The 20,681-nt window shown below is 45.6% G+C and overlaps 2 protein-coding genes across 4 annotated transcripts; both read right to left on the bottom strand.

The window, feature by feature from the left end:
• Positions 1 to 2,655: 2,655 nt before the first annotated feature.
• Positions 2,656 to 6,797, bottom strand: ap5s1 (adaptor related protein complex 5 subunit sigma 1). The gene is made up of 3 exons (XM_084014331.1): positions 6,530 to 6,797; positions 5,544 to 5,835; positions 2,656 to 4,025 (listed from the first exon to the last, which is right to left on the bottom strand). Exons 1-3 carry the CDS (start codon positions 6,709 to 6,711, stop codon positions 3,897 to 3,899), a joined length of 603 nt encoding a protein of 200 aa, XP_083870457.1. The 5' UTR covers positions 6,712 to 6,797; the 3' UTR covers positions 2,656 to 3,896.
• Positions 6,798 to 11,469: 4,672 nt separating this feature from the next.
• Positions 11,470 to 18,981, bottom strand: cdc25b (cell division cycle 25B). 3 transcript variants are annotated; one of them, XM_084013492.1, is made up of 15 exons: positions 18,252 to 18,981; positions 18,006 to 18,088; positions 17,435 to 17,486; positions 16,134 to 16,175; positions 15,975 to 16,008; positions 15,490 to 15,627; positions 14,953 to 15,063; positions 14,708 to 14,857; positions 14,547 to 14,624; positions 14,116 to 14,307; positions 13,583 to 13,687; positions 13,435 to 13,497; positions 13,253 to 13,351; positions 12,871 to 13,122; positions 11,470 to 12,581 (listed from the first exon to the last, which is right to left on the bottom strand). In XM_084013492.1, the coding sequence occupies exons 1-15, from the start codon at positions 18,464 to 18,466 to the stop codon at positions 12,441 to 12,443; spliced, it is 1,755 nt and encodes a 584-aa protein (XP_083869618.1). In that variant the 5' UTR covers positions 18,467 to 18,981; the 3' UTR covers positions 11,470 to 12,440. The 3 variants fall into 3 exon arrangements, with proteins under 3 accessions (XP_083869618.1, XP_083869616.1, XP_083869617.1); XM_084013490.1 differs by having other exon boundaries at positions 14,708 to 14,862; positions 14,946 to 15,063; positions 18,252 to 18,980; XM_084013491.1 differs by having other exon boundaries at positions 14,944 to 15,063; positions 18,252 to 18,979.
• Positions 18,982 to 20,681: the final 1,700 nt, after the last annotated feature.

Below are 20,681 nucleotides of genomic sequence, written 5' to 3'. Positions count from 1 at the left end.
ATGAAAGTTTCCATTCCTTCCTGTGAAGCTGCTCCGTCGACCGTTTCCCCGCAGAGAGCGCCGCCTTTTCCATTGATAATGAGCAACGGCGGCAAAACCTGCAGAGGAATCTCGCTGCAGAGGGAGCTTAATTAAGAAATAATTGACTCGTATTTTTCTCAATGAATTGAGTTGTTTGAAGTGGTGTGAAGTCTCACAATGACAAGCCACACCTTAAGACGGCGGAAGGATCGTGCTGATTGGATGAAATGTTGGAAAAAAATATATACTTTGGGGTTTTTTTCTTCAGGGGAAAAAAAAAACAGGAGATAAATTGCTTGAAATTGGAAATCATTTGAGATGCTGAGAGAGAGAACATCTCTCTTCCGGGGCTTGATGGACCAGATGAGCCTTGGAGGGAAAATTAAATTCAATATTTGTGTGTTTGAAGAGAGATTTCAGGTACGACGTGCAAACAACCAACATGAGGAAACGATGAATCCGATATATTGGAGTCTGGCATGTCAGCGCCTACACACATGCCCTCCCAACGTTAAAGAAATGCAGGAACCCCCCCCCCCATCACGTAGATCTGTTGTGACAGCTAATATGAGCACCATTTAGCCGTCATCTCGGAGCTGATCTTCCTCAACCATCCAATAGAAAACTCCTCCACACTTGAAATTCGGGCGCCGTCCGCATGAAAGGGAATAGAAATGACGACCTAATGTGGATGAATGGGAGCCGTGACGGTGTTTCACGCTCCCAGACGGACGGAGGCCGCGGTGAATAAAGTCGTCAAAAACCTCCACATCCAAATTCATACTGTGTCCGCCGGCTGGAGCCGAGCGCCGGTTTGACTCCACAGTTTGCTCTCGCCACGAGCTATACAATAGTCAGGGAAAGACATCTAATGAGGCAGGGGGAGAAGAAAATATTAAAATCCTTAAAACTGCGGGAGTTGGTATATTCAATGGTCACTCTCTAAATTCAAAGCTTTTTGTCGGGAGCTTGAGGCTCAGGAGGGAGGAGGGAGGAGGAGGGGGGAGGAGGGGGGAGGAGGAACAAAAAAAAACACATAAAGGAGAAGTAAAAGATTGAGGGAGTGACTGAGATGGGCTGTGACATTGTCAGCTTTGGTCTGGTCAGCACGGCACAGATGATGAGTGAGGATGAGGGCAGCCGGAAGCAGGGAGACAGCGGGGGGGGGGAGGGGGGGAGGATGAGGATGAGGAGGCGGTCTTCGTCCCTGAGAGGCTGCAGGTTCACATCATAATCTGGAAAAAAAAAAAAAAGTCTCCTGCCTTTCAAGTATCATGTGCTTCCTCTTGAATCAGCAAACACTTTGCCTTTGATCTGATGGCACTGCTGCAATCTGCTGTTATGACCTTTGACCTGCAAGAAACTGGCCTAACTCCATCTAGGTGGTGTTTTTTTTTTTTTTTTAAGACACCAAAAAAAGGCAGCAAATGGTGCAAGATTTTTTATTTTTTTTTACTATGAGAATTTTGATGCACTTCAGTTAATGGCCCTCAATTTATTCCCTTATAAGAGCTATCGAAGCCCGAGAGTGTTTTCATTTCAGCTCCTCATTAAAGCAGCGGTTTTTTTTTTCACCGATGCCTCGTCGCTTATCAGCGCAGTAATCACCTGCATGTGTCGGGCTGGAATGAAGAAAAACACACACACACAAAAGAAAAGGTGCAGATTCCTCGGGGGTCGTCGCTGAGAACTCTCAGAGAACCTCTTCATAACCTTAATCCACTTAATCCCTTCACTTTAACCCCCCCAACCTTTCAGAGAGCAGATAACTAAATACGCTGCATCCTTCCAGCAGTTGAGCATCTCGACACGTGAATCCATGGAGTGGAAACGTGAAATCTGCAGCCGACGCCGTCGATTTAAATCGGCCACTTGACATCAACTTTGTGCAGCTTATCGAAACAGCTGTTAGTAGGCGAAGATCAACTTCCTGTGCCTTTGCCTCGCCGCTTAATGACTTTGTAATTACGAAGAACCCGTTTCCACACGCGTGACAACGATCTCAGCTTGTTTGATGTCCCAGCAGCCCCGGCTCCTAGGCCGTCTCCTAGCAGCGGCGGTTTGCTGCTCTGGTGGATTTTCTGCTGTCTGTCTCTAGTGATGAGGCTGCAGCTTCCCTGCCATGGCCCCGGCTACACGCTGCCCCCTAGTGGAGGAAGCCGGCTCTGTCGGCCCTCGGTGAAGTTTCACACAGTGAAGTTAATGAAGCCAAACAACTGCAGAGCTAAAAGGAGCCAACTTAAGGAAATCAAACGTTGAGTTCCAGGAGTTAAACTAAGTTTAGTCTGTTTTTTTAATTAAATGTATGTTACTTTTTAAAGTTCTTATACACTTTATATTTGTCTTGTTTTTAGTGTATTTAAATGTATATTATTGCTATTCTATTAGGAGCTGCTGTATTTGCATTTATCACTCTATTGTTTGTTTATCTTTATAGTGTTACTCTATAGTTTGTGTAAGGTGTTAATAAAGTTGTATTATATTTGAAGCTATATAAAGTATTTCGACTTGTATTTCCCACATGGTGTCCACATACTTTTGGCAACACAGAATATATTAAAATCTATATTTAAAAAGCGAAATCTGGAAATCAGAGCATTTCTGTCGTCTCCACGTGGCTCTCAACATGGAGACGGCTGAGCCGGTGTCTAGCAGCTAACAGTGTTTACCTGCTCACATGCACTAAAACACACATGTCGACAAAGCAAGCAGAAGATTCTCAGCTCAGGGAGACTCGACTCCACTATGTCCTTGAAACTGACAGCAGCAACGTCGCCCTCTGCTGGTGTGACGGTGGAACCCCCTCGTTATTCACTTTGCAGGTGTTTTTTTGCCAAGTTCCCATTTTGTTGGCTGTTTGTTTTATTCCCAGTGAGGTCTGCACGACCTCTAAATCCTCCTCCTGTGTGTTGGATCACTTTTAATGTGCGATCCCCGGTGTCTCGTTCTTTTTGGGGGGGAAACGCACCGTGTGCCCTTGATTGCAGCGTACACAATATTCAAAGAAAACGCCTTGGGTGATGCTAAAAAGGAGTTTTATTTAGTTTTATATACAGGGGAGAAAAGATCAAAGCAACTGATGATTCTTTTTTTTTTCTCTCTCATCCACTCGGATTTGGAGTTTGGATTTGGCTGCCAGCACAAAAAAAGGAGGCTTTTATGAGGCCAGGAGGAGGAGGAGCGGGAGAGTGTTTCTTCATGGGGGGGCCTCAGTCGGAGGTCCAACAAGGTGCTGGATTACAGTTGTATTTGTTGTGTCTGGATGTTGCCATTGTTGCCCCTCGTATCCTGTTTTATTCTCTATTTTATTTGCCTTTTTCACTCCTCATGTCTCCATCTTCTCAAAAATGATATTGGACTTTGATCGTCCTTCGCTCCGTTTGTTATCGGGGAGATGGATCATACTTTGTGCAGCACACACATCCAAAATAAAATCCTGCTTTCCTGCTACTCTTCAGGAAGGTGCACCAGAAGTCAAGACGAGGCCCCTCGAGATTCATTTACACTTCTCTCCAGAAAAAAAGGGTCAAATCCGGTTCATCAAGGTCGCTCCGTGACATTTGGAAGATGGAGAACGGGATAAATAAGTCTTTGATGTCGACGAGTGGGCTTTCTAACCGGCCGCTCTCTTTAATCTGCCACATTTTGCTTTCCACCCTTCGATTTGACAAACCGGATTTTTGGATTGAAGCCTCCCACGCGGTAAACAGTCGGCAGTGAGCGGCCGCGGGGAAGATGTTTACCACTCAGTGTGTTTACCAAAACCTCGTGCAATCAGGAAGCAGCAGCTGGCAGTTTAGCACGCTGCCTCGTCCAACCAGAGTGTCAGCAGCAGTCAGTCGGTGTCAACAGAGGACACGGGGAAGTCAGCGGCATCACTTGGCCATGTAAGCCGCTACCTCCTTGTCCAGGCTCTGGGCGAAGCGGTGGTTGAGGAAGAGGAGCTGCCCGTGAGGAAGCAGGCGGCCGAGCAGCGCGTCGATGCGGTTGCTCCTCAGCAGAACCTGCGGGGGGGAAAGTGTGATGCAGGTCATTGCTGTCGCCTTTCTGTGAGCGAACACTTCCACGCGGCTACGAGGCGTTTTAAACAGCCGGCAGACGGGAAGCAGACAGGAAGCAGACAGGAGGGGACAGCATGTTTGTATGGGGACTACTTTCAGCGGCGGATTAACACAACATTGGATGCTCCAGAGAGAAGCAGGATTGAGTGAACGACGGTGTCACTACAGTTATGATGCTTTGATTTCTACCATCCTATACTCTCAACCTCTCTCTCTCTCTCCCTCTCTCTCCCTCTCTCACCCCCTCCCTCCCTCTCTCCCTCCCTCTCTCTCTCTCACCCCCTCCCTCTCTCCCTCTCTCACCCCCTCCCTCTCTCCCTCCCTCTCTCTCTCTCACCCCCTCCCTCTCTCCCTCTCTCACCCCCCTCCCTCTCCCTCCCTCTCTCCCTCTCTCCCTGCCTCTCTCTTCCTCTCTCTTCCTCTCTCTCTCCCTATCTTTCTCTCTCCCTCCCTCTCTATCTCCCTCCCTCTCTCTCTCTCCCTCCCTCTTTATCTCTCACCCCTCCCTCTCTCCCTCTCTCCCTCCCTCTCTCTTCCTCTCTCTCTCTCGTTCTCTCTCTCCCTATCTTTCTCTCTCCCTCCCTCTCTATCTCCCTCCCTCTCTCTCTCTCTCCCTCCCTCCCTCTCTATCTCCCTCCCTCTCCCTCCCCCCCCTCTTTATCTCTCTTCCTCTCTCTCTCCTTCCTTCTCTTTCTATCTCCCTCCCCCTCCCTATCCCTCCCTCCCCCTCTCTCTCTTCCTCTCTCTCTCTCTCTCCCCTCCCTCTCTCTCCCTCTCCCCTCCCTCTCTCTCTCCCTCTCTCTCTATCCCTCCCTCCCTCTCTCCCTCTCTCTCTCTCTATCCCTCCCTCTCTCCCTCCCTCCCTCTTCTGTTAGTTTGTTCATTGGTTAGTTTTGTTTCCACTCTAATTTAAACCTATGAAGCTGGTTTGTTTCACTTTGTCACATGTTTTGTTATTTTCTATTGTATTGTTAAATCACTTCTGTTTGTTTTTATATACAATAACAACAAACAGAAGAAAATAAAGCACTATATTGTCGCCCAGATGTGACTCTCTGGTGTGTTTTTAAAGGTTTCGGACCAAACAACAGAACTCACCGATAAAACACAATATTTCAGGTTCTGACTTGCTATAAATTGTTGGCTTTAACGTGAAGCCCCGCCTCTGGAAACGCAGTCCCAGCATGCATTGCACGGCTGCTTACATAGACTATGAAGGGGAAGCAGTGTGACTTTTCAAAACTTTTTTTCTAGACATCCAGGGAGTATTTTTAAAAACAGATTTGTGAAACAGAAAAGTCATCGAGTCCAGGTTTGGGAACTCTAAACTCTAAGTCTCATCTGAGCCTCATTTCATGACTTCTGGGTATTTTTTCACCCCTTCATTCGGAGCTGCAGTTCTAAGAGTCTAGAAGGGTTCCTGAATGCAGATCAAGTACTGGATCTGGTTCAGGGGCTCACCTCGCTGCCGGGCCCCAGCATGTGCAGGTGGTCCAGGCAGTGCCGGGTCAGGTTCCGCAGGGTCCCCTCAGCCAGCAGGAGGTTCTCGTGGGGCTCGCAGACCAGCGTGAAGCCCAAACTCTGGACCCCCAGCCACAGGGCGCTCATCTCCTCGGAGAAGGGGTCCCCAGCTCTGAGGCGGGCCACGCCGCCGTCGGCCTCCTGCAGGGCCAGCGCCTCCTCGCCGGGCACCGCCTCCACCGGCGGCCGACCCGACGCCTCCCGGGTCAGAGAGACGGCACTCCAGACCTGCCTGAGTCCCAGAGGATCAGAAAAGATAGAAACCAGCCTGATTTAAAATGATTTATAATCAGGAGTATCAACTGTCTCGTGTACTTTTATTAGTATTCCCATTTTATTCAACTTTTTAAACTTCTTCTCCATTATGGAGGCAATAATGTGCTTTTTGTTTTTACTGCACTACGTTCAGCTACTTAGATTATTAATTAAAAATATAAATCAAGTGATACATTCTAATATATTATTAAAGATATATATTAAAGCTCGTCCCACTTTTACCAGCTGCAACAAAAGTGATGTTTTATTAATTAGAATCCTTCTCATTACATAACAAGTACTTTTTAGTATATTTTGATGCTTTATACTATAGATCACACGTTGTACACAATGCACATATTTCAAGTACTATACTCCGCTGCAAGTACAAGTACTGCATTCAAAACTTGAAGTAAAAGTGTGCAAGTAGGCCTTAAAGTTTAAGTATCACACAGTAAAATCAATGTTCCCTGTCAGTGTTTTACTATATGATGCAGCATTAATGTGTATTTTAATACTTCATACGTTGCTTATTTATGTTTAGATACTGATGGGAATTTTAATCTCAATAATATTCTGTACAATTAAAAGAGTCAGGAGCTCAAAAACCAGCCCTGTCTTATTACAGACGTCAATTTTCTCCCGTAAAAACGTAGAATCACGTGACTCACCTCGCCACCGCAGCGAGCCTCTCCTTCTGCAGAAGCCGCCTCTCCTCCGGACCCAGATCCCGGTCCCGGTCGGACCCGATGCCTTCGTCCGGACCGAAGACCCGGGAGTACAGCACCCGGGTCTCTCCGGCACCGAGAGAGCTGAGCGGACACACGGTGTGGATCAGGAAGCACCGGACCATGACGTCACGTGTGGCGGGAATAAAGACCCCGAACCCCCGTTAAATATCTCACCAACAGCGTTTACTTCTCACTGATCTGGAGCTGGTTATTCACTTCCGCCTTGGTCAGCTGACCGCTCTGGGCCACCGTTGCTATGCGTTGTTTGAACCACCAGATGGCGATCGCACTATATTATATTATATTATATTATATTATATTATATTATATTATATTATATTATATTATCCATCCATCCATTTTCTACCGCTTATCCTGTATTTAGGGTCACGGGGGGGCTGGAGCCGATCCCAGCTGTCATTGGGCGAAGGCAGGGTACACCCTGGACAGGACGCCAGTCTATCACAGGGCCAACATGTAGAGACAAACAACCATTCACACTCACATTCACACCTACGGGCAATTTAGAGTCACCAATTAACCTATCCCCATCCTGCATGTCTTTGGACTGTGGGAGGAAGCCGGAGAACCCGGAGAGAACCCACGCTTACACGGGGAGAACATACAAACTCCACACAGAAGGAACCCGGGCCGACCCGGGAATCGAACCCAGGACCCTCTTGCTGTGAGGCGAGAGTGCTACCCACTACACCACCGTGCAGCCTATATTATATTATATTATATTATATTATATTATATTATATTATATTATATTATAATAATTATATTATATTATAATAATTATATTATATTATATTATATTATATTACATTGTGTTATGTTATATTATATTATATTATATTATATTATATTGTGTTATGTTATATTTTATTTTACTATATATTCATAGACAATGGAATCCAGGGAGAAGCAACATTTTATGTGCTGTTATAGATATGTATTGTTGTCCAAATAAGAAAAAAAGAACAGTCAGGTGTTGAGGGAGGTGAAGATATTGGGCTGTAACAAACTGCTTGATTAATTGTTTTGTCTAAAATGCCATAAATTAGTCTTAAAATGTCTTGTTTTGTACAACCAGCTCCCCAAAGTTATCATAAAATGCCAGGGAAAGAAATGCAGTTCTGACGCTGGAACCAGTTAATTTTTGCTGAAAAAAATGTTCATTTCTGTTTCCACATCTACACCAACCAGCGTCACATCACTACGGCGTTGAATACGTGGGTGAAAACAGGCCTGGGAGGCAGAAAGAGGCTGCAGAGAGACTGATGTGAGATCAGAGGTCACGGAGTGTTTCGGGGGTCTCAGCAGACAAACAGAGGCAGCTGTTAATCCAACAGCTGCTGCTGGTCACGCTTCTTTACTCTGAGAGGCCCTGCTCAGTGAGTTTGTGTGTGTGTGTGTGTGTGTGTGTGTGTGTGTGTGTGTGTGTGTGTGTGTGTGTGTGTGTGTGTGTGTGTGTGTGTGTGTGTAAAGAAGTGGCAGAGGGAGAAAAAGAGACAGAAAACATTCCCTGTTAACCTCCTGCCCTGCGCCGCCCGGCTGCTGAGACTGAACTGTTGTTTTGTGAGATTTCATCTTTAGCAGCATCAGGTGACTTCATCCGGTTTTATGGTCCACGTTAAAATATCTCCAGAAATGCAATTAAATGAAAGATGGTCTCCAGCAGATGAATCCTTGAATGACTTTGATGACCCCTGACTCTGGAACAGATCCTCAAGTTGAATGAACTGATTTCCTGGAGGATAATTAGAGCTTCTCCAGGACTAATGAAGGCTTAAATTGAACCTGCCAGGCGTCGGTATTAACTTGAAATTAACGTTGTCTAGCTCGTTCCTTAAGTTCTCAATTAAGCGGTGAGATGCTGTACCTCGGTACTGTATTTCTGTTACTGTCAACAGCCAAGGAGGAAAGGCCAGAATCCCCTTCTGTCTGAGCTCGAATCCCTTTTTAATAATGTAAGACGGGTTTTCAAGAAGCCAGATTGTTAAATAATTAGTTGGAAACTGAGCGAAGTAGCCACACAAACAAGAGTCTATTCATCTTCTCATATATATATATATATATATCATCAGCTAGATTTGACATTCTGACCAGGAAGCTGTTCACGAGGAGTGTTTCCACTCTCCAGAAACAAAGGAGGGGGTTCACTGCAGGTAATTAACCCAAAAAACATCAGACTGAGGATCACATTTTCAATATGTAGAATTGAAATCTTCAAACGCGGATCACAGGCGACCACGGGGACGAGTCTGAACAAGTTTCAGTGGTTTTGATCTGTGAGTCACATGTTTCCCTCTGATGAAACGAGCCAGCTGAGTGAGAAGCATAACAGGATGTGGGCGAGGAGGAGGAGGAGGGGTGAAATAAAGAGGAAGCTGAAGACAACATGAGGACCAAAGTCATCATTCTGTCTCTCCTGCAAACGCCCTGAGCTCTGTGGTGAAGTCTGCTCGGCCTGCAGAGTGAAAGAGAGAAAACATGGCACGAGGTTGTAATCTTCCACGATGATGTTCAAACAGAGTGTTCACCTCACACACACACACACACGCCCTAGAAACCACAGTGTCACGCTCCGAGGTTTCAGTTCGTTAGGAGCTCGTTTCTCAGGCCGGTTTCTCAGTGTACTGTCGATGTCAGCAGGTTTAAAGGGTTGAAGATTAATGTTTTCTCACAGATATAAAGATACGTCTCACGTTTTGAAGCTTTTACACGACTTAAAGACAACAAAGCCTCGTCGCGTTTAAACACTCACACACTCCGTGGTGCAGTTCCTCTTAAGCCAGACGTTTTTTTACTTCTGCTGACGCTTCAAAAATCAGAAAAAGGTGGCGTTCATTTCTGATTATCTTGCTGAACAAAAGTGTTTATTTCTTACAATAATCCAAAATCTCATGTAAAAATCCTTTTGATTTTTGTTGAGGAAACAAGACTTCTGGGTTTTGCCTACAAAAATGCATCTAGACAGGAATCCGGATCGGGACAAGCTAAACGCTGGCTCTAGAGTCACACAGGAGAAGTTTCAGTTGGACCTTAAAGACAATCGGCTTTTGACCTGAGCAGCTAAAACAATCTCACCAAGCTTTTATTTTATATGTGATGATTCCAGATGTACTAACAAACATTCTTCTTCTTCTGGATCCTCCAGCGAATCTGATGAGTCCAGAACTCATCTACATTTAAACAAAACCGCTGTTGGAGTGGAAAATAAAGCTCTTGTAAGTGTTGCACTATGAAGCCTTGTTTAAAGGTGCGAGGCCGTTTAAATGTCTTGCTCAGACAGAAAACAGCAGCTCGATGTGAACGGAAGAGACGAACACGTGGGAACAGAACTGCCCTGGAGTTTACTTTAGAGTTAAAGCGTCTTCGGTTGAAGGTAAATAGACACTCCAGCTACGGTTGGCTGTGAATGCATCTGTAAATCAGTGGAGGACAAACCCACGGGGCCGCTGGGAAACTGCCTGATTTCAAACTCTGGGAAAGCGCCAAGAGGGAGTTACAACTTTTACAACCATCGGGTCACGTTTTTCTTACAGCACGTGGTGGCTCTGACTCCCCCCCCCCCCCCCTCCCTCCTGTCAGGACACGTCAGTGGGACGGCCGCCAGGCGCCGTCCCCATAAGGCCTCTCCCTCAGCGGACAGGAATGTGTTCATGTATGCGGGGACACGTGCTGCAGCGGAGGGAGGCCACGCCCAAGGTCGGCTAGAGAGGGAGAATTTGAACAAACAGGAACCTCCGTGTGCAGGAAAACGTGAGGGAGAGAACCAAACAACGGCAGCAGACGGGGTTATTTTTAACCTCTGGAAGCGGAAAGTCTTGTTTGCTTTGGGCTGAATCCTCGACACGGAGGGTAGCGGGTTTGTAGCTCGGGATCAAACCTAAATGATTTAAATCCGGAGGGTGGACCGATGTGTCCACGTTGGACCGCACCAAACAAGGATTTTCACCTCAATCTCTATATTCAGCTCTTCAAATGGCATAAAACATACGTAGTACTTCAATCAGGGTTCCTACACCTTCTCCAAAGTCAAATTCAAGCACTTTTCAAGCATTTCAAGGTGCATTTCCATGCTTTTCCAGCCCCTTCCAGCTGTGGTAAACTCCATCTTTGTATCAATCCAATGGTCAGTATTCAGTCTACTTATTATGTCACTTGTTCATCACATTAAATGAGATGTTATTGTCCTCTAAACAACATGATGTTTGGAGACAGCTTTTTACAGAAGGACCACAAATGAAAGGAAAACTAATTCCACTAACAGATCCACAGAAATATAATCACTACTATAATCAACTATTTTCATCATCTGTTCATCATCAAAAGTTATTTTTCATAAAGAAATGTCAGAAAATGCTGTTTTCAGTCCCTCAAATATGGAGATCTTCTTTTCTCTGTTCTATCATAGATGTCATCACATAGAATAGACATTTCAAGACCTTTATTCTAAATCCAAGCACTGTTCAACCTTGAAAACACCACTGTTTTCAAGGATTTCCAGCACGTGTACCAACCCCGTTCAAAACACTGGCCTTTTTTGCTCTGCAGTCATTTATTTACACCGTCTCACCTCCGATATGGAGAAGTTAATCTATAGCCGTTTTAAAGAACTAGGATTCTAACTTGCCATCGACAGCCTCGTTTTCAACAGATTATATTTTATAACATCTTATCAAAGGATTGGTAAATACGTTTTTATTTGGATTTTATTTAGTGTTGGCAGAGCTGCTTGATTTGAGTAGTTTCCGTTATTAAAAGTAGAGTAACTTTCTTTGGCACAAAAAGAGTTTATAAGTGAGGTTGAATTAAAAATTGTACAAAACAAAACCATCCAACAATTAAAAAAAAAACGATGATGCGAATCACATTTGAACACACATTGGCTCTTTATTTCAGCAGCTCCCCAACGAGCCTTTACCAAAAATATTCAGAGCATCCCGTTCATCAGAAACATCACCAGCTCTGTGGAGGGAAACACGTTGGATCTAAAAAATTACAAAACAAAACAAAAAAAAGTTTGTTTTTCATCAAAGATCAAAATTCCTCTCACACTTGCCGACCTGCAGCATCAGAAAAAAATCTCACTGCAAAGTTAACAGGTAGTATGTTTGCTTTGGTGTCCTCTGACCGAGAAAATAAGACAAACAAAAAAGTTACCATGCGTTACAACTGGTGAGGGAAGAAACAAACCCTGCATTAATCTTTAGATTATATGAATCCTCATTAAAATATCCAATTTGCATTGTGGGACGCCTAGAGAAAGGCATGCTTTCAACAAATAAAAGGTCTAAATGGGGGTAAAACACAATTCATATAAAAACAAATAAAAAAGCACCTCACCATTTCACGGTATTTAAATTAAGTGCTTAAATAAAGTGGGACATGACACACGCAAAGTCAAAAACATCCAGTGGGGAGCCTGAAAGACAAACTTCAGACTGGCAGTGTGTGGTTTGATGCGTTATTATTGCAATCTGGCAGTTATTTGTGCTGCAAATGCCAGCGAAAAAAACAAACAAAACACAATCAAAGAAACCCAGAAAAGCGGCAGTAGGTCCAAGTGGTTATTAAAAAACAATCACGTTGCATCTGAAATCTGTTCACCTCAGCAACCACTTTAAAAAGGTCGAGCGTTCATGTCTTTTTCCGCCCCCTTTCAAATTCCGTTGCATAAATAACTAACTTTGCTATAGTTAAATGAAATGTTTGAGGAAATCCCCTTCTGATGGTGCAATCCCACGAGGCATTTCCTCGGTGGTGGTTGGGAGGAGGCCTCGGGGCATCGGAGGAGTTTGTGTGTTTCAGAGGCAGTTTGATGAAGACGAGGAGGAGCTCACAGCTTCTTCAGGCGGCTGTACAGGTCTCTCTTGCTGCGCTCCCCTGCCCAGGTGCGACTCTTGAGGCGAAACTTCCTCAGGTCCTCCTTGAAGTCCTCGTGGTGCATCGGCCGGTAGTCCTGAGGCTCACACAGCGACTGCACGGGGAAGACAAGACCGGAGTGTTCAATGCTGGAAAGGTGGCTTGAGGTGACGAAAACATCTCCCCTTACCATGTTCCTGAACACTGACCTCGACATGAACTTGTTTTCTTACTTCTACCAACCCTAACGTCTAAAATCACTTCCACAGTCAAGTCTCTGCCCTACTTTCATTGCAAATTATCGTCTACCTCAACAAAGTAAATCCCGAGATGCAATGGAAATCAGTTTAATGGCTTCTGTTGAAGCTACAACACAGTTAAAAAAAAAAAAACAGGAAACCAACCTGGAAATGTCCGATCGTCCAGAAGTCTTTGTACCCGCCCTTGAGGATGTAGAGCTCGGGGTAGTGGAGGTTGGGGTACTCGTTGGCGGCGCGGTCCCGCTCCCTGATGAAGCGGCACATGCGAGGGCCGCGCTCCGACGAGAACTCGCAGTGGAAGATGATGACGATGCGTTTGTCCGGGCAGGACGGGACGATGGGCGTTTTGAGGAGGAAGTCCTCCGCCTGGTCCTCCTGGTGCAGGTTCAGGGCTTCCTGGAGTTGGACAGAGACGACCACTTCATTCATACAGGAGTAGTCCATTACAGGAACTCGAATCACGCTTTTAACATGTGACAACTCTAAAAACAGCATGTCGATGATCTAAACGGAGATCCTGGCTCACCTTGATGTGTCCCCCCTCAAACTCGTACGGGTAGCGGCAGTCCATGATGATGACTCGCTCCACTAGATGATTAAACTGACCCGAGAGCGCCGCCGCCATCTGAGGACCACAAAGAGCACAATTTAAAATGTTGAACTACTAAACATTTGCTGTATTTTTAATCTCGCGGCGCCTCGACTCACCGTGTCGGCGGTAATGTACTTGAGGTCTTGATGTTTGCCGTCCACGGTGGGTAGTACGAAACCCTGAAAGACAGAAGAGGAGATTGGATCAGACGGTGCAATTTCACGCCATGGAGGTGGATAGTGTAAGAGACGGTGACTTCCTTACCTTGGTGAAATCTCCGATCAGGTCGTTAGAACCGACCTCCCCGTCTAGCAGCTTCTCGATGTCCGTCTGACAGAAGGACTTGGACCTCAGGAGCAGTGAGCAGCCCTGGGAGGAGAGGAGGGAAATGGGATTAAAAAGGAGGCAGTCGTGGAGGAAATTAGGACGTTAGAGAAAGAGTTCAGAGCCGGTGGCGACAGACAGTCAGCCTCAGCAGACTCCATTTCCACCGAGGAGGCGGCCAGCGGTCTCTAGCCTGCAGATTTAAGCCAGTACTCGTCTAAATGTCTGATCTTTCTACTTTCTAAAAAGGCAACATATCAAATCACACCAACAAATTTCCTCTTCAGCTACTGAGAATACCAGATATTGGGCAAGATGGATTCATATCTGAACGAAGTGTCTTATATTTTGGTCTACTTCCCTCGACCTAGTTTCCCCGTCGCCATCATGTTCCACTGCCCTCCGTCACTGAACCGAAGTGGTACAAACACCGATGATCTCATTCACACCCGGCAGCCAGCAGCAGGACTCACCGTTCTGGGGGATTCGGGGTTTTGTTCCAGGGTGGTGACCTGAGTTCCCGCCACGCTGCGCCGCCTCTTCACCCTGATGGGCGTGTTTTCGTCGGCGGGGCAGTCGGGACGCTTGGCGCAGACCCGGGACGAGAGTGGGCTGGGCATGGAGGGCGAGCGGAACAAGCTCCGCGGCCGGCAGCGAATCACCGGCTGGAGGAGACAAAAAAAATCATTCAACACAATAATAAGATATATGAATGGCACAAAATCTAAGCTGTTAGATCCGTTTGCAACATTAATTTCCCCCCACATGGACCTCTGAACGATATTCCTTTATGAACCGTTTTATCTCCCTGGTTTTCCACTGGTCTTGTAAATCATACACAGCAAACGTTTGAAGCCTCACTAGTTATTCACATTCAGATAAAGCGCCCAGCAGACAAACTTACAGAGTCTTCCCCTGAGCAGTCGGACACCAGCGGAGCGGTCAGCAAGCTGGCCATTCCCATCGGCATCCCGGAGTCGTTCTGCAGGCGACAGGTAAGTTAGGAATGCTGTTTTTGTAATGAAATCCATCCATCTGAAACATCCACGCATGACGAGGCCTCACCTCCATGTTGTCATCCATGACGTCCAGGAAGCCGTCATCCTCGTCGTCGTTGAGAGGGGACGGGGGGGAGGAACGCCTCAGGAACACGGGGCTGGACTCGCAGAAGTCCAGGTGCTGGATTGGAGGAGGCGACGATGACGACGACGACGACTGCAGGAGAGACATGAGGGGTGTTGGCATCGTTTCCAGAACCGGGTTTGTGCACAAAAGACGGACGGCTGTAACGCTACACGTACCATGAGGACCGGCGCCGAGCTGGGACGGCGGGAAAACGTGTCCTTTCCCTGACTGCCGTTGAAGGAGCGCACACGGTAGCGTGACACCGGCTTGGTGGGTTTCTTGAATTCAAAGCCCGTCTGGAAAAAATAAATAAAATACATTTAATACAGGCTCAACTTTTTAAGAAGTATTTTCACGTCTCAATTCTTAAATAATAATAATGCTCAATAAAAAAAACGATTTCCAAACTTTTCCCCAGCTATACTAACTCAATGGCTTCTTCTTGTAATATTACTGTAGACATTTATTATTTGTACACACCTTTAACTTAACGAAGGAAAACTAATTCTAATACTGCGTTTGTAAATCTACATTAAACTCCCCATACCACGATTATTTTAAAGAACTTGGCATGTCCAATAATGCAATGCCTTCGCCATGACAACAAATACGCTTTCTGTGGTTGCTTCTGTATCCAACTAGCAAACAGTGCATTTAACAACATGGGTTCTCCTGTAGCTTCTCAGCTTGTGTTCCAGAGACACACGAGGGGCATCACTGACCTCCGGCATGTTCTCCTTGTTGCCGCGGTGAGAGGCGGCGGAGGTGCTCATTTGGGAGGGTGGCTGTCCAAATATTCCGTAGCGGTTGGACTCCGTTTCCTGTCCCTTCAGAGAAGGACTGTAACTCAGGAGCTGGGTCTGAGGAGGAGGAGGAGGGATCCAAGTCAGAAGAGCAACTATAAACACTGGAGGATGTCCAGTGTTCATTAAATATGAAAAAGTGCCCTCAAGATAAATCCCTGGCACTCAAACACATATGTTTTTATGTTGTGCAGCTTAAAAGCCAGTTGGGATTTTTTTTTAAACTTTAAAGACCTTCTGCTGTCCTCTATTCTCGTGTCCCTTGTGTGTTTTATGATCTTATTTTAAAGTTTTATTGTGAGGCTTTAAAAAGCACAGCACCTGTTAGGAGTGCACATCAAAGATTTGACTAATTAAAATAAGGCATGCGGTGCTGTAAGCAAAATAAAAACAGATCTACTTACTGGCAATGAGTGGATTCTTCGGATTGGCATCCTCCTGTGATTGATGGAAGGGAGAGGAAGGGATTGTGATGAAAACAAACCAACGCAACATCGTTCAAATAAGGAGAGGTGATAACAACCGGACGTGATCGCAGGTTATCGATTTGAAAAGCAACTTACTCGTTGACAACTCTGCTCGACTGTTGAATCGCCTTTTCAAATCTGTAGCGGAAAATGTGACAAATCGTTCAGAAATTAGTTGAAAAGGTCGGAAATATGACAGATTCAAAACAAATATTGTACAAGAATTTAGACGTGAAACCAACTGATTAATCATTTAATCTAGAAAAAGGACAGAAAAATTGGAAAATGGTAACCCCGTCTCAGTCTAATTTAATGCCTAGAAGTCACCTGAATTGATTTTCTTACATTTTTTAAGTCCTGACCAACAGTAACATGTCCTTATAATAAAGCCTGCTGAGGAAAGAGACTGGGGGGCCTTCACAGGCAGTCGAAGAACACCTTGTTCTCTTAAGCTACAAAGACAAAGAACCTGCAGCTCTATTGATAAGCGAGGGGAACGGTTGGACTAGAGGAAGTCGGGTGAATGCATAAAAGGCGAGAGGTGGTCTTTGCACTGGAGTAATGCCCACCTGTATGCTAAATGAGTAGAGGGCTCAGTGTGTGTGGGGGGGGGGGGAAGGAGGGCAGGAGAGGGAATGCAGAGATCAACTAATCCACCATATGCCTGCTGCCGCAAACGCCGCCAACCCCTTTTCTACAAGAAGCCTTTGTTTGTCGAGGAGAGAGCGTGTCCCATTCAATGCAGACCAGAAGAGGGGAGGGCAGTTGTTCTCTGGGGTGCCCTCATTTCAATGGTCCCGACGCAGAAAAGGCTCCAGCCCCCAATTCCTATTGAAATAACAGTGCATAGGAAGAGTGTGCCAAAACCCAGTGGGGTTGGGCTATCATTAAACCCAAGCGCGGGGGCATGTCCTCCCCCAACCCGGAGCGCTCCTAGCAACCGAGCAGCTGTAAAGGAGGCGAGGACCAAATGCTGATGTAAAGGAAGTCGCACATCAGACAGCGGCAGATGTCTGCAGAGACTCGCCCCAACTCAGACTTCAGAAAAAAAGAGCCACCCAAGATTAGAAAACCAGGGACTGGACTAGATAACAAAAGCAGACCTGCATGTGACGAGCAAAGTCTTTTTTCACTTAATAACGTAAGAAAGTTAAGCTCCAGTGTCGTTATCAGCTAATCTTCTTTGTTTGAAAAAAAGGCACGAGTGAGGCTGTAATCTTAAAGCCAACGGTAAAAACAATAATCCTACAGATGAGAAATTGTGCTTGGGTCAGCTGAGCCGAGGCGTAGGGAGGTGGAGGTGGGGGTGGGGTGGGGGGTGGTGTCGGGGTAAGCAGAGGGGCACAGCTCACAGGCTGATTGATTAGAACAGACACGACGAGGACAGTGCAACTTACGTGTCCTCCAGTTCAATCTCATCCATGGGGCTGGGGAGATCCATTCCCAGGCCTGAAGGGAGAGATTTGTGTTACAGATCAATACAGGCATCGGTTGGGAAAGTGGCGACACGGTGAATACTGGTGGATTAGAAGTGTGGCTGGTGGGTTTTTACACTCAACAGGATAGGGCGGGAAATTTGTATTAAAAAAAGATGTGCAGCTAATTAAGGCTGCATAATTTATTATTGATAATTTACCTTGATGATAGTGAGAAAAATCACTTTCCTAAATAGGTTTTCAAATAGCTTTAGTGACCTATTAGATAAGACAAAGAACAATGAATGCCCTATAATTGTGATCCTCATGAGTTTGGGAACTGGGTCATGTGTGGCATTTTTGTCAAATTTTTTTAATTCCTCAAAGTTTCAATTAATTGTCCGTCCTAAAACAATTTAAACTATTCACATGACCACATCGTGAGGAGATGACTATTATAATAAAGATGGGATATATGTGCATTAGGCCCTCGGTTCTAACAGCATCAATTAGCACAGACAATAGCTTTTAAGGGGGGGAGGAGGAGGCTCACCAGCATCCGATGAGACGTCAGAAGCAAAGGAGGGATTCTTCTCAAGCGGTGCATGCTTTCTCCTTTTCGGGGTATCACATAGGCTGCGTGGAGACAAAGATGAACACATGAGTGATGTGGACAGTAAACCACACTTCGCATGCTAGTAGCACTAAAATGAACAAGAACAAGAAAACAACCCAGCGCTTTAAAGTATTAAAAAAAAGTAGAAGAAATAAACACGCAACACGTTAATAATAATAATACCTTCCGAGTCCAGCTAAATTGTTCATGTCCAGGGCCAGATTGGTGACAGGAGACAGCACGGTGGCGGGTCCCGGGGGGAGCAGGTCCCTGCAGAGCGCGTCCTTTGTGCTCAGCTCGGGCAGCGAGAGCGAGGAAAGCCCGTGGATCCCGTCGGGCCTTCTTTTTAAAACAGCGCTAACGGGGCTAGCGTAGCCGAAAGCGTCAAACGACTCCATCTTTAGTTAAATCCCGCAGACGTCGTTGATTTTTTTGTTTTGTTTGAATGTCGCCTCGGTAAAAAACTAGCAAAGACGGTCCAAAAATTCAAGCTAACCCGGAAGCCTAACAGTTAGCGTTAGCTAGCAACAATTTAAGAAAACATTTCCAAACATACGATCCGAAACAGCTACGTGAGCTCCGTGTGGGATAAAGACCCGGTCCTGCTGAACTAGTGAAGCTTGTGTGTTGGTGTCAGAGAGGAGCAGCAGCAGCAGCAGCACAGCGCTCTCGCTCTCTGACAGCCCCCGGTTTCTGAGAAGAGGATACTGAGGAAGCTCGTATTTATGTTCAAAATAGAAGCTCGGGAGCGCGAATCACTGAGCCAATCAGCGCCGTTGTTACATACAGCTGACCAATCAGAGGGCGGAACGACTACAGTTGTCCTCTCGCCGGATGAGGGAGACGCAGGAGGATGTGACACAATCCTTTAAAAGTTTCATCTTTCTTCTCGGATATCTTTTGTTCTCGACTCTCAACTTGTGGACTAACTTTAATCAACGAATGCGTGAAAAAGAATAAGACATTATATATTATTAACTGAAAAATATATTTGCTTTTTTAATTTTTTTTTAAATTTATGGAGTTAAGATTAACTTGGCAAATAGGAGATTTGTAAAATTATGAGCAAAACTGGATGGAGCTTTGCAAGAAAAATGTCTTTTAAATTGAACAATAAAAAAACAAAGACATGATTTAGGTTCACAAACACACTGCTAATTCATCTAAACTGAGGTTCACCATTGATAGCTCTTTTTTACATTGTCTCTCATCTTTGGAACAGCTCACATACAGCTCGTACGCCTCCCACACAGAAGTGACTAATCAGCATTTCACTGAAGTTACCGGGCTTCCTTTTTGCTGTTTCTAACCCTTTCCCGCTCCACCAGTGCACACATTCTTCTCCTTTCTAACATCACGCTACCTTTTTATGATTGTTTGTACCTGTGGCAGACAGCCATTTCATGTCACAGGCGTTTTGGTGTGGTTTCCTGATGTTAGTTTTTGTCTGAGTCAGAAATATGTATACAAAGAAGGAAACAATACCATCATCGCTGCCTCTTCTGGTTTCCATTCATTTAAAGCATGGGACATAAGGTTATCATTTGCATGCATTTCAAATGGTTTAGTTTTAGTGTATTTGTGGGGAGAAAACTATTTCTGGTGTCTGCTGGTCTCAACACAAACTGAATTAGGAACTCGTGTCCTACTTTGTCACTCGTCTTCCTCTTCAGGACTCCATGTTTAAAGTTTAAAGTTACTTTGCAAGCAAGGGGTCATAAGTCAAACACAACATTGTTGACCAACAGACACACACCTGCCTGGAACTAGCTCAACCAGACTGCTGAGGCAATCCAACCGACACCACCACAGAGATGTTACCAGTACAAACACATCCGTATTCTGCCCGAGGTGTTTGTTTTCGTTTTTTGGTTGTGTGTCACTTTTCCTCAACTCAGTTCTTCCAGCACGAACACAGGTTTCACGCCCACAGTCCCGGTTGGATTTACAATGCTGAATGTGCAGGTTATGTGTAATTCAGAATCCGCCGCCTTATCATGCAGGCTGCACCCGTTTTAGCACAACAACAGTGCTTTAGTATTCCAAACGAGAAGGTCTTTCACTATCATTTCCAGCTAACCTGGAGCTCTAAGCACAGACGAGAGGGGGGGTTGTACTGACCTTTGGCTCGTGGAAGAACCACTGTTCACCAGAACGCTCTTTGTTCGGATAAAGTATCTGTGTGATTTGCATCGCGAATGTAAATGGAGTTTAATGAACTTCCCTGGAGAGGTATGAGCAGAGGCCTGTGACTCCGGGCTCCACACCCCACATCTGAAAAGAAGAGACGAGAGGAGGAGGAGGAGGAGGAGGGGGGGAGAGGTAAAAACTCAACCCGAATAAAAACCTCCACAAACCTCCCGACACCTTCTGTTCCCAGTGAAGCGGCGCTGACGCCCCAGTGCCATCCGATTTCCTCTTCACACACGCGAGCTCACACCAGCAGCCGCGAATAACAAGAAGAACTCACAATCTGTCGCCGTAGCAGAGCGGCTCATGCTACCATAAAACACAAAACAGGTATCCCAGATGATTGACTCAGCCTTTGATTACTTTAACTCTCTGTCATGCATTTGAAGATATGACTTCACTGCAGCTCTTGCATCTCGTCAT

Source organism: Eutrigla gurnardus (assembly GCF_963514095.1).
Source record: "Eutrigla gurnardus genome assembly, chromosome: 7".
In the NCBI taxonomy this organism is placed as follows: Eukaryota; Metazoa; Chordata; class Actinopteri; order Perciformes; family Triglidae; genus Eutrigla; species Eutrigla gurnardus.
This window is presented reverse-complemented; position numbering and strand designations above follow the sequence as displayed.